The sequence below is a fragment of the Poecilia reticulata genome, linkage group LG10 (assembly GCF_000633615.1).
Source record: "Poecilia reticulata strain Guanapo linkage group LG10, Guppy_female_1.0+MT, whole genome shotgun sequence".
NCBI lineage: Eukaryota > Metazoa > Chordata > Actinopteri > Cyprinodontiformes > Poeciliidae > Poecilia > Poecilia reticulata.
The window spans coordinates 23,362,115-23,375,981 of record NC_024340.1 but is presented as its reverse complement, the minus strand read 5'-3'; the positions used below and the strand labels follow the sequence as shown (position 1 = coordinate 23,375,981).

The following is a 13,867-nucleotide window of genomic DNA, read 5'->3' as shown; positions in this document are numbered from 1 at the left end:
AATAAAAACACAATTATAAAGAAAAGTGCAAATTAAACTAAGGAGGTAATTAAAAATATAGTGAGTACAATTATTAAATTTGATACCCTTTATTGACCTCAAAAGGAAATTAATTTGCAACAAAGTCTACAAAATCCACACCACAACAACAACACTCACATTTTCTATTCCATTCCCATAATCACAGAAACAAACCGTTTTCAGCTCTTTTTTTATGTAACAGGACATATATATTGGGACTATCATGTATAAAATAGCTAACAAGCAGGCAAATATCAATAACAATATCCCTTCAGTACAAGACAAACCTAAATTATTTATATTATTACAAAATTATGCCAGTAGCTGAAGGTTAAATAAACAAGTTTTTATTCTGGATACTTTGTACTTTAGACTTCATAGTCTGTATTTTGTCTTTGCTGAACTTGTTTAGAAAACTACAAGTGCTGGATGTATGGTGTGTGTGTGGTAGCGGTGTCAGCGGTTCATGTGTGACTGGGAGTGTGAGTGAAGAAAGTCACCAGTTTAAGCGCTGGTCACTTCACACCCCAGCCTCTTTCCTCGTTGTTTACAGTCAGTATATCGGGCTCCTGCAGAGGGAGTCTGAACGTGCATGTGTTTGGGGGTTGGTGGGTGGGCTGAGATGTGAATCAGGCAAAGAGGCAGGATGGGGAACACACACCGGGACCGAAATGTGACAAATCAGCACACCCCCTCAACAGGTCCGCTCTCAACATGAACATGGTCACCATGATGCATGCAGCCATGCATGTGCCGTGCCAAGACGCTAACACACACACACACACACACACACACACACACACACACACACTGAAACACAAACTGGAGATTTCAAAAGAGAACTTTCATGTTCCACTTTTACTACGTTAATGGAAAGCTTACTGATGAATAGTTTACTAATTTAATCATTTAAATTGATTAGTATTTCTCCACTTCAAAAAATATTCTTTATTTCAGAAAATGAAAGACAAATCTGTTCAGGCAGTAGCAAAATGCTGCACTGACTCCAGTCACAGTCCTTGTGAATCTCCACCAGGCTTTTCAATCAGCATTCTTTTTCAACAAAGTTTCAGTTTCTCGTGTTGCTATTCACTTTCTTGTCACATTTTTTCATCCTGCTCAATATTCCATTAATATGTTTGTATAGAGCACACTGTGGAACGCCAGCTACTTTTGTAATTACCTTGCACTCTTCTCCAGGATGGCATTGTTTATAAAATATTACTTCTGACACAAATAAATGTAAGTCTTAAGGTTAAAATTTTGTGAGAGTCTAATCTTGGGGTTTTATTAAGTGCAAGCCATAAAAGGCTTGAAATATATCAGTCTGTGTGTAATCAACTTACATATTAAATTCATTTTTTCAATTGTTTATTTAAATAAATGGCCTTCATGATCATACGGAAATGTACTCAGGGGTCTGTTATCAAAGCTTGAATAAAGGCAGCAAATATTGAGCTTTAATTATTTGGCAGCTTGTCAGAAAATGTGAAATATTAAAATAGTAAAGGATTACTTGACTGTTTTGTTGGCAAGACACTTCCTGGTTGCCTAGCAACTGCTCAGGGAGAAGAAACAGTCTGAAACCCAATGAACTGAGCAAAACAGAAATCTTTAATTGTATGTCCATCCGTTTTTTGTACAGAAAAACTGGAACATGTGTAATCAGTTAATGAGAGCTCTACAAATAATGCAACCTGATGTGATCATATGTCACATTTCATTGGCTAACTTAATTTTTTTTCTTTCACACTGTGATGGACCGAGTTAAAACCAAGAGGAGTCACAGGATATTAATTAGAAAAATAGGGTTTTTTATTTTAACCCAAAGATTATAAAATGACAAAAAGATGAACTGAGCTCATAAAAGAGGTCAAAGAAACAAAACTGAACTCAGGCAAAAATTTGAACAAACTGGCTGCACAAACAAACATAACTGACCTCCCAAAGAAATGACACACAAGGGTTTATATACTGGCTGATCAGACCAATTAAGACACAATAGGAGTAACTAAACAGAATACAATTACAAACACAAATACAAATAACAGTACAGCTAAGTATGGCTAAACTAAAGACTCACAAAATGAAAATCAAAAATATTAAAGTTTCAATACTAATATTTACTTAAACAAAGAAACTACAAGTTTCCCCTGCCAGCAGGAACTAGTGGTGTAGTCCAATCAGCATTTAAGCTTGCTGAGCCCTGGCCACTCCAAGGCAGGTAAGTAYCGGCAAAACACAAACAAAARGTCAGTCTCAAGCAAACAAATTAAACTTAAGTTGACATAAATACACATGCTAACTAAATGTGCGYGCCAACATAAAGAACAAATGTATCCAAATCAACTAATAAATGTTTTACTGAAACTAAAGTGTTGTGTTTGAATGAAAAAACTAATTGTGCATAAAAGTTACCGACTTCAAAGTGTGGCCATGGATTTGGCCATCACACACACCTACTCCGATTTCACTTAAAAACTTTTGTCTTTTCACCTTTACTTGCTCCAGTGTTTGTATAGGGGCCTGACACAAAGAAAACAGGAGATGAACAACCGTCCATGTAAGTATTCATGAGCGCCTTGAAGAGCTCATACTCCTTGAAAGTTTTCAACATTGAAGACCAAAAAACACAGCAGACAGGTCAGGGGAAAAAATTAAAGAAGTTATGTCAATAAATAATATCCCAAGCTGGGAACATTTCATGGAGTGCTGTTCAATCACCTGAACAAACTATGGCACATCTGCAAAATTGTCAAGAAACATGGACACCTAAACTAACTGAATGACCAAAGTGAGCATCCATCATCAAAGCATGAACCACGGAGAAGGCAGAATCATGCTTTGRGAATAATTTTCTGATCAAAGTTAATGTGAGGATGAACAGAGCTGAATACARAGCAGTGTGAAGAAAACCTGTTAGCAGTTACAAAACACTTGATATTGGGGTGGAGGAGGACCACCTTCCAGCAGGACTACAGCCGGAGCAACGCTGGAACCGTTTGTATCAAATCAGTCTAAGTCTAGGCCTAAATCTGTACTTGAAATTTGCTTGAAAATTGTTATAAAGCTGTTGACTTGGTCYTGTTATTTCCACAAAGACTGTGAGAAATCTAATAATCTTCAATCTCTCAGTAAACAATCCTAATGTTTTTACGTGACAGGACATTCACTGTTCAACGTTAAAAGACGACCACCTGCAGAGCTGCAAGTTCACTGTCTCCATTGTGATTTTCCTTTCCATATTTCAGAGCTTCTCTGTTGTGACAAAACTGTAGGCGTTTGCAGCCATTCCCTTACTGGGAGTTCCTTGGACTKTCATTGTGTTTTTTCCGGTGTAAATCCAGGTCATTAGCTGTGAGAATCACTCTGACAATACRTGCCCACTCTTTCTCCACCCATCTGGCAACCAGTGTAGCCATGCTCAGCTTCTCAGCGTCTCTTTTGTGTGTCTGCATGCCTTTATGTGGCTGTCACTCACTCATCTCATTTATTTTTTTTTTTATCTTAAGCTCCATCACTCCAGCGCATCTACATCCCTTTCACACTCTTCCCATCTGGCTGTGCCTTTCTAGCCTGGGTTTATTCCAGTCGGCGTGTTCATGTGCGTAGATCTTGGGTATTTGCTGACGTTCACCTTCGCAYGTGTTGTTTGCAGCGGATATATCAGAGCAACACCAGGAAGGTCCAAGAAAGGAGCAGTCAGGAAAAGACATGCTGGAAAAGAAAACGTCTAAAAAAGTTCAGTCTTTGATGGAAAGGAAAATATTTCACTTACAACTTTAAATGACAAAAAAAACACTGCTTTCACATTTGATGAGCTGTTGCTACACGATTTTTTTTCTGCCATCACTGTCTACAATAAATCTACGAAAAATTTGAACTAATTTGCCTTTGGGATCAATAACGTATTTTTGAGTTTGAATTTTAATATTTCAGCTTTGGATGCAAAAGTGAATGCAAAGTTGCAAACTTCTGCTCTGGTACTTCAATGAAAATGAGTAAAAAAGCAAAAAAACAAAAAAAAAAATCAGAACGGAGACTGGGAGATTCTCTTTTCTTTTTGAAGAAATGATGTTTCATAAAATCATTTATTAAATAATACACATTCATCAATAATCATGTGATGCTTAGCGAGAACTTTAACCTCTAAATTGCAACGACACCACTCTTAAAGAAACAGGATCCACTCAATCATCCTTACTTCAGCAGAGCACCTCTGGCAAAGGTGCTAATTTAGTTTGGCACATTTTCCCACACAGATGTCATTGAATCAGTCCAATCTCAATTACTGAGCTGTAATAATCAAGCAGAAAAGAAGAATCAACTGCTATTACTATTTTGTTGTGCTTATGTCATGTCAATAAGTGGACTTCAGCCATATTTTCTGTGAATTTGCGAATGGCAGAAGATTCCTCTGAGTTGTACCTTTCATTATTAGAGCCCTTATTGATAGCTGTATGTTGACACATAAATGATTTGCAGCGATTTGAAGCATATAGGTAAGATATGTATAATGTGATACACATSKAGATTCTAAATGGATGGATGTGACTAAGATCTGGACATCCACAAAAAAAAACCTGTTGCTTTTTAATTAAAAAAAAGATAACAATAAATAAACAAGACTTTATTATACAGTTTTATTTCCCTGTCCATAAATTCACCCATATGTAATTACATAAAGATGAACAAGAAAAAGAAAGAGGAGCTAAACTTTCTTATTTATTTCTGTTAAAAACGTAATAGTTACATACTAATTACAGATACATGTTTGACTGCAAAATTTAGATTGTTATTTTCACAATGAGACCAAGTTTTATATGCACTCCAGAGGATTCAAGAAGAGTAGCTGATTTAGTCTGAGCACGCTTTCATAGGTTGCTTTTGGTGATTTTACTGCCATTTTAAGTTTTATAACATATCAAAACAGAAATCCAAGTTTGCCAAACAGATGCTTGAGTTCAGTAAACGTAAAACGTTGCCTCCACCAGCTGAATGCTGCATTTAAAARCATGATGCTGTCGCTGAAAGCTACTGACAGTCATGAATGATCCGCCTTCTGCTGTTCTCCTACTCCTCTGAACCTGCTTGTATTTGCATAGAAATGTAAACATGCTGCTGGTATGAGCATTTGTGATGAGAGCACTGTCCGGTTTTGAGTCACTTTGGGGTAAAAGTGGGGGACGAGGTGAAGGAAGGGCACATCTGTTCTGCAGTCTGGCCTCTTCCTCTCGATCCTTCTGTAAGCAGCTAAAAATACACTGCAGCAGATCGCAAAGACAGGCTAAGACCCACAGAAACCACAGAGATTTGATGTATCTATTTGCATGACATGATTCAGAAAGGCTGAGATATAATTGTAAGCCAAAGACAAGAGAAGAAGAAACGATGAKGTTGTTGGTAACAAAGGACAATAGGAGAGTGATTAGATGCGCTTTTGTGAGTCACTCCGCCTCGCTTTGGGGAGTTGTATTTTTCTGGCACAGACGCAACTTGTGACGTCCCTTGGACGAACCAACTTTATCTACCCAAAAAAAGTCACTGTCATATCCACTGTGACGGACAAGGGTTGCTATTCTGGGAATGCAGTATTGGCTCCTGACTTTGGAGCATTCAGTCACATCCGTTTGCTGCTCTGAAAGGATTTAGTCCTCTTTCCTGTCGCCTGTCTTGGATTCGGTCTTGTAAGYTCTCCAAATAAGATTAGATTTTTGGATTAGGAAAATGATTAAAGAATATGGGAGCCCAACAGTTTGGAGAGGCTCTGAAAAGTGTAAACATCCTGATTCAAATTTCTGATTTGTGAGACTTTGATAAGTCATTTTCAAACCAAAAAAACTTAGCACATGCTCAAATAATCCCAAAAGAAAATGTGGATGTTTGACACATTCATAAAGAACGAGAAAAAGGAAAAAAGGAACAAAAACCTGACTGTATAATTTTAATAACCTTAAAATAATACTTTTTGGAACTCATTTTGATTTGATTTCAGCATCTTCCTGACCTCTCACGGGTCATCAGTGTCAGCAAATATGACAAAAACCRAACGTTTCCCCAAAACTGATGAAACAAGACCATGGAGGCTGACAGTAAAACTGAAGAAGATGTAATGATTTGTGACAACAATGTGTTTTAATCTCATGTAATACTGGATACAAACTTTCCTTCCAAAGAATCCATCCAGGCCTAGTATAAATCCTCCATAGGGTGTGAGCAATACTTGACTACTTTAATACCTTTTCGTCATAACGTGCTTTAATGAGGATTTGTCCAGACAGGTGGGTGCTRCTCTTTGGGTGGATTCTGGGTGGAAACCCCCGCCCTCGTGTGAATGGTTCAGTCCAGGAAAACTCCCCCKGTTCTTGGTTCAGTCGGTCTGAGCGCGAAGCCTCTCCAACAAATATGGCGCCCAAAGCAGGTGGGTGTGTTTTGTTGTGACAAACCGCAGGGGGAWAAAGCTGGTTATTTCGTTTAAATTATGAAGGTGACATATCCGCTAATCTCCCTGTTAAAGAGATGTCTGGACATTTTGTCGTTAGTTTTCACTCTTCATAGTATCTCTCATTGTTTCAAAGCTTCTAAATTAAGTTCCTGAACACATTTGTACCCTGAACTCGCTTTCTTACACCATTCTAGGACACATGTAAATGGCATTATAATAACCAAGCGTCGCCTTGTTTAACCCAGACGGGTATTTGAAGCATTTACAGATAAACTTTGGCTGTTTTTGTTATGCAACAAACRTGTAACATCTTGTGGTGTTCAGGCCGCAGAGGKACGAAGCGCAAAGCGGAGGAAGTGCAGACATTTACGGAGGAGAAGAAGGAGAAAGGAGAGGAGGAGAGCGGCCAAAATGGCTTGAAAGTGGTCATTGAACACTGGTGAGCTCTTTAATCAGCTTAGTATTATTAATATTAATAGAAATGAACAGTTGGCGTTAAATGAGAGACGGGACAGGACAAATCCCCAGTTCTTCACAGGACAAACAAAGTTGCACACATGTATTTGTTTTGTGTGTAAGAGCACATTAATTCATGCTAATATAAAAGAGATTACTGAACCTCAAATTAAACATGAGAGGCGAAATGCTTGAGGCAAAATTTATTTTATGTGGATTTGAAGACCTCTGAAGTTCATTAACTCCAATGTTTCGATTTCTGTCTTTTACCGACACTTCTACGTTCAACCAAGCAACATTTATAATATATATTAAAAAAAAACAACTTTTGCTTGCCATACTTAATTACAGTAAGCCAGGTCACTTATACGTTTCGCTGCTAGGCAACAGTACACTGTGCAGCCGTGTTGTACGCCCTTCAATTAAAATCAGTCACTGATTACTTTTAAAGAAAACAACTGAATTAGGAAAATACCCACGGATATGCAAATAAAAATCTCTAGCTGTCCTCCTGTATGTTTTAGATGTTTTCCTGCTCTAACTCAGCTGAATCAAATGACACCAGCAGAACCTGATAACATGATGTGATTCAGTCATTTAAAACTCCTGGAAAAGGAAATTACTTTCCAAACTCTCTCTWTAAACGATGGCTCAAATTGAAGTAACTTCACTTAACATCTGATATGAACTTTTTGCACACAGACAATGATATTAATTGACAACATTTCTGTAAAATGGTCTGGTTTTGAAGTAAAAAAAACTGCACTGATTGTTTATATTCACTCTTAGGCATCACATGATCCTTGTATCCTTGGAGATCTCATCTCAAGTGGATATTTCCAAGTTTGCTCATRAATTGCATTAAACGTTCCCTGAAAGACAATTTGCAAATAAATATAATATGGCCCATTCTTTTCCAGCCACTGGGTAAATGAGCTGGGTTAAAGTTCTTCCTTCATAAATTTATGAAGGAAGAACTTCCTTCCTTCAGAGTGATAAATGTATTATGCCAATTAGAATTTATAGTGTAACTATGTAACTTCCTGCTGATTAATTAATGTCYTGAGATTCACTGTTTCTTGAAAACTACCGAACATTATTACTTTTTTCTTTAAAAAGAGCATTTATATCTTGACATCCAGTAAACCAGGTGTGTTTACTTCAGCCACATGGTCTCCATAACYGTTTKTCTTGTTAAATAATTRATCTAAACCGTTCTTTTCCACCACAGGAAGTACATATGTGGGGCTTTTGCTCATTCTTGATCTTCTGTGTCCTGCAGCAAAAGCTGACGAGTGTATGGGCGTAACGCCGAGGAGGTGAAATCTGCCCTTCTGGCTGCCCGCCCCGGGCTGACGGTGGTCCTCAACCCCGAGAAGCCCCGCAGGAACAGCTTCGAGATCACTCTGCTGGACGGAGGCAAAGGTGAGGAGGGATGAGATGGAGGCGCCAAGAATAACTGGGCCATTTGGTCTCCCCAAGGGAACGYCGTTGTTYCTGCCAAGTTTTTGCCCTTGGCAGGAACAAGGGCAGAAACCTRCTCGTCGTGACTCGTTCAGCTGATTGTAAATTTTTTTCTTAAAGTTGAAGTAAAAAATTTCCCAAAGTGGGAGATCAAACCAAGCATTTCAGAAAAATAATCCCTTGAACTTTGGTGTTCATTTGCCAAATTTCTTGCTTTATCCACCTACTTCAGTTGTTTGTTGTTAGATGTTTCCAGTTATTGACTTTATACTAATGATTTGACTTGCTGGTTCGAATAACACGTCTCTTTTGTGTCACTCCTAAAGAAACATCTCTTTGGACGGGAATAAAGAAGGGCCCACCTCGTAAGCTGAAGTTTCCTCAGCCAGACAGCGTTGTTGCTGCTCTGCACGAAGCTCTTAAGACTGAATAAACAGCAAGTGAAGGTTGGTCAAAGCTGACATATTTTTAATTTAGGCGGATATTAGTCCAAGCATTTACATTGTATCATTTTACCAAGCTTTTCTTACATCTAGTACTACATTTTCTGTGTCTTAAATGAAATTCAATAGATATTTATCTGTTTTATGTGCAGCTGAGCATCTAGAAGATGTGACTGGTGGAAGCAGAATGATGAGGAGTGACCAATGAGATGTTCTCAGTTTCTCCTCTGATGAGCCCAGCTCTATCTGAAGTCTCCTGGACGAACGGCGACACTTGGTGGATCATCTGAGCAAATGCAACATTATGTTTTGCAACGTTTTTCTACATCCCAGTTCTGAAAACGTTTGGTTTTATACCTAAATAAAGTCATTTAATTGATGTGTTTTACTTTTGTGAGTCATTTTCAGTAAATAACTAAGTTAATGTTAGAAACTGTCTTGAAACAATCACTTAATCACCACTAATAGATGAATTGATGGAGTCAGCTTCATGTAAAACCGTTCATTTTCTGATATGTTTTCATCTTAATTATGATTTTGAGAGACAATGCTAAAATATAGATCAAAGAGCGGTAGGCCAAACCTAACAATTCTTCCAAGCCATTGCAAAAAAGTAAGGTTGGATAATTTTCTTTTGGAGAGTAACCATAACTTGAAAAACATTGGTCCTGCAATTTTATTTTTAAAAATTAGTTAGAGCTGGCTAAACATGTGAGTTGCTGTCCCTAAATTGACTTTAATCTTATTCATTACCAGTTCTAAAACAGGTCATATTTGGCACAACTACAGACCCAAATAGGAAAAAACAAAATAGCATTTTGTGTTGTCCGTCATTGTTGAAAATGTCTAACATTACTAGCTTACACACTGGGATCCAAAACCTGAATGCATTTTGCTCTTTAGTTTTCTTAGTGTACTGTAAATGAGAGAGATGATTGGAAGTATGTATTTCTAGCTGGAGAAAATGTATTCCAGTTTGTTCTTGTAGGAACAAGCATTTGTAAACACCAAAAATTACTTAATTCAAAAAGGTAACTAACTCGAGGAAAAAAGGAGCCTCTGGATCATCTGCTCCAGTAAAGCGAACAATTCTTGGTTATTTGAACAACCCAGGTTATATGAAATGGTCCAATAAAGCAGTTAAATAAAATTATTTAGAAATGGGACAATGCAGAGGTAATACTGTCCGCAGGGGGGCAGTAATTTAAAAAAAATGTATGTCTACTATTTGCGTGACATCATCATTACGCGACAGTGGTTCCTCATGAGAGCTGCACTATTTTTTTCTGTCCTCCAAAATAAGTTTGAAATCTAACGTGTGAGTATTACACAGCACATTAAGCAACATATTAATCACCCTATTGAGAAAACTTGAGTCATGTGGAGCATTTGTATGCTATCATTCCTGGTTTTATTTGATTGTTTTTTGTAGACTAGCAGCGGCATGCTAACTGAGAGCTAGTTTGTTTTCTACTTTCATCTGTTTTTCTCTTTGTATCTTAACCCAATGCGAAGTTGTATCGTGTATTCTAGCATCTGTTCGCTCTTTCTATAGATAAATATTTGTATGTTAGTTAATAGCTCCATATTTTAAGTAACTTTGCTTTGGAAGACTCGTTTACCTAAAACACAAAGTGATTTCTTTCCTAAAGCTTGTGAAAAACTATTACAGCCTTTCTCTGTTGATGCAGAATGAAGCGTTTTCTAACGATATAAGATAATTACTGAAAGGAATGCGATTTCTGCTACACAGTAATGGCAGCAGAGGGTGTGGAAAAGACCAGTGAAGATGCATCGTCTTCGGGGAAGGTGTGCACCAGGTTCGACCTGGAGAAGGAGACCGAGCTTCGCTTCGAGGTGGAGGCCGGAGAGGCCGCGGATCAGGTGGAGATGGAGCTCCTGACGGGGATGGCAGAGGTGTTTGGCTCTGAGCTGAACCGTAACAAGAAGTACACCTTCGGACCAGGCTCCAAGATCGCTGTTTTCACTTGGCAGGGCTGCAGTGTGAATCTGTATGGCAAGCCAGAGGTAAGGGCCTTGTGTAGATGTTTGAAAGTTTTCCTTTTGTATTCTTATTTGCAATAAAACAATAATACCGATGTTATTTTTTTTAAAGAATAAAACTTGGGTCGTGCAGTAGTTGCGAATCGGGAAACAATTTATGAAGTTGGGTTAATATTTGCGCTCTTACTTGGAAATTGCTTGAGGTTTTTTCTCAACGTTTTCTTAATAAATTAAATTAGTGTGATTATAAAAGTGTTGTTATCACTGCAGGTGGCCTATGTGTCCAAGGATACTCCTATGCTGCTCTACCTGAACACCCATGCTGCCCTGGAACAGATGAGAAAACAAGCTGAGCGGGAAAATGAGAGGGGGCCCAGGGTAAGTTTTAATAAGAATCTCTCCATAAAGGCTTCAGAACAAAATGACAGCAAGACTAGTAAATACTTGTTCTCCAGGTGATGGTAGTGGGACCTACAGACGTGGGGAAGTCCACAGTGTGCCGGCTGCTTCTCAGCTATGCTGTGAGAGTTGGAAGGAGACCTACGCTGGTGGAACTGGATGTTGGACAGAGTGGGGTACAAGCCTTTTCATTTTTCATTTTATAATGTCTATATGACCTTATATGGTTGTTGATCTGTAAGAGGACAACAACTTTACTTTTTATTACTCAGTTTTCGGTGACATGAATAATGATGAAATACACAAATAACATGTAGTGTGATATGGATGTTTGAAATACCTACTTCTTTTAAGGAATTTTTTTACTGGTGCTCCATGATATTAGGAAGCGTGGAAATGAAATGCTATTGAAGTATTGTTGTATTGTTGTAAATCCACATATTCATCAGCCTTTTCTTCCCCTCTTTTCAATCATGTTGAGCCCAAAACTCTCCATGAAGTTTAGCTTCTTATCCAACAAAATATATATGAAGTCTGGGCTTAAAGGGCAAATAAAATCCTCCTAAACAACTAAATGCGATATTGTCGGGCACACCATTATTGCTTGGCGCTTGGAAAATAATAAAGAAATAAAAATAACGCCAGCTTTATTGTATGAGTCTTGAACTTGTAAGGTGCTAAAGGTTGCAGGGAGAGGTGAATCCATTGTAATGGCTAATAAGAAAGATTAGATGTATTGCATTCGCAGTCTGTAACACTGTCACTGTTGCATGAGTCCTGTTACTGTGCAGCTATTGTTGATGTGTATCCAGGTGAATGTGTGTTAATCCCAGGAGCCATAAATTGATGTGACTTATGTTACTCTCCCTTATTTCCAGTGATTTTAAGACTATGGCAAGACTCATCCTATGGTGTTCTGAGGACTAAGCTGTGTACCGTATTGTGTTGTCTCAGGTTTCTGTTCCAGGGACAGTATCAGCTCTGTGCATTGAGCGTCCTGCAGACGTGGAGGAGGGCTTCTCTGTCCAGGCTCCTTTAGTTTATCACTTTGGCTCTACGACTCCTGGAACCAACATCAAACTTTACAACAAGGTATGAAGGAAGATTCTGCATTTTTCTGATGTAAAGTTGTTTTGTTTTGTATTTGTCTGACTTTCTTATCTAATCTCATAGCTGACATCGTGCCTGGCCGAAGTGTTCTCTCAACGCTGTGAGGTAAACAGGAAGGCCAGCGTTGGCGGCTGCATCATCAACACCTGTGGCTGGGTGAAGGGTTCTGGGTACCAGGCGCTGGTCCACTGTGCCTCCACCTTCCAGGTGGACGTGGTGCTTGTGCTGGACCATGAGAGGCTCTACAATGAACTCAAACGGGACCTGCCGCACTTTGTGCGCGTTGTGCTGCTGCCAAAGTCCGGAGGAGTGGTGGAGCGCTCCAAGGAGTGCCGGCGGGAGACTCGGGATGAAAAGATCCGCGAGTACTTCTACGGCTTCCGCGCGCTGTCCTTCTTCCCTTTCTCTTTTGAAGTGCGATTCTCGGATGTTCGCATCTACAAGATCGGGGCGCCGTCCATCCCGGACTCCTGCCTGCCACTGGGAATGTCTCAGGACGACACGCAGCTGAAACTGGTGCCGGTGACTCCAGGGAGGGACCTGACGTATCACGTGCTGAGTGTGAGCAGCGTCGACGACGGAGACGAAGACGCCAGGAAGAGCATCGTGGAGAGCCCCGTCTGCGGATTCATTGTGGTCACAAACGTTGACACTCAGGCGCAGGTGATGAAAGTGCTGTCACCTGCACCCAGACCACTGCCCAGACACACGCTGCTCATCATGGACATCCGCTTTATGGACATGAAATGAAGCCACATGTTGGAGAAGAGGACGTGGGATGAAGTGATGATCGTATTTGTGAGCACTTTTTTTCTTTCTAGGTGCTTTGCAAGGACTTTAAAGAGAACAAGATGGAATTAAAATTAGTTAAATTATACCTTCCTTTTATTGCTTGCACTGTGCAAATTTTTCTTGTTGCCATTTATAGGTGCTGGAATATTTTTCTTGATAATCCGTTTCATAGAATGTCTTTTCTTCTCTCTTGTACAAATACATTTTAACTTTGAGAAACCCTGTGTGTTAATTATACTTTTATTTAAAAATGAAGCAGCTTGCTTCTATGCCTCCAATTCCATAAGCTCATCATGTAGTCTATCCTAATTGATTGCTAATTTACTAAATCCTGAAAATTATTAGATTATATCACATTTAAGTGAAGTCATGTAGATTATTTTTTGTACCTGTTAAGTTTGTGTATGAAATGGGAGGAATGGCCAGCATTTTGTGTTTTCCTCATCCAGACAGTGTTTATTATGTATGTCTTTAGTGCTGCAAAGGACACCAACCTGTTTGGTTCTTACCAGTAGCAACACTACCAGTATGGCGGTAAATGTTTTGGAGCATGATATAAAAGAGCGCATTTCATATTTGGTGTGTAAACATGTACCAACTCAGGCATTTTTACTGTTTCTCTAAATTGTTCTAAAACTGTTAGTTTTTTCTTAGAAAAATGTAAATTTTGAAAACTTAAAAAAAAAAATCTTCAGTCCTACATTATAAAAAATGAATATAAAATTTTGCTGTT

General features: G+C 38.8%; 2 protein-coding genes across 3 annotated transcripts; both read left to right on the top strand.

The window, feature by feature from the left end:
- The first annotated feature begins 6,374 nt into the window (after positions 1-6,374).
- selenoh (selenoprotein H) lies at positions 6,375-9,208 on the top strand. The gene is made up of 5 exons (XM_008420308.1): positions 6,375-6,442; positions 6,791-6,905; positions 8,205-8,347; positions 8,713-8,832; positions 8,982-9,208. The coding sequence occupies exons 1-4, from the start codon at positions 6,427-6,429 to the stop codon at positions 8,817-8,819; spliced, it is 381 nt and encodes a 126-aa protein (XP_008418530.2). The 5' UTR covers positions 6,375-6,426; the 3' UTR covers positions 8,820-8,832; positions 8,982-9,208.
- Positions 9,209-10,050: 842 nt separating this feature from the next.
- clp1 (cleavage factor polyribonucleotide kinase subunit 1) lies at positions 10,051-13,354 on the top strand. 2 transcript variants are annotated; one of them, XM_008420309.2, is made up of 6 exons: positions 10,051-10,147; positions 10,583-10,857; positions 11,104-11,211; positions 11,289-11,408; positions 12,187-12,324; positions 12,406-13,354. In XM_008420309.2, the coding sequence occupies exons 2-6, from the start codon at positions 10,585-10,587 to the stop codon at positions 13,090-13,092; spliced, it is 1,326 nt and encodes a 441-aa protein (XP_008418531.1). In that variant the 5' UTR covers positions 10,051-10,147; positions 10,583-10,584; the 3' UTR covers positions 13,093-13,354. The 2 variants fall into 2 exon arrangements, with proteins under 2 accessions (XP_008418531.1, XP_008418532.1); XM_008420310.2 differs by having other exon boundaries at positions 10,071-10,147; positions 10,579-10,857.
- Positions 13,355-13,867: the final 513 nt, after the last annotated feature.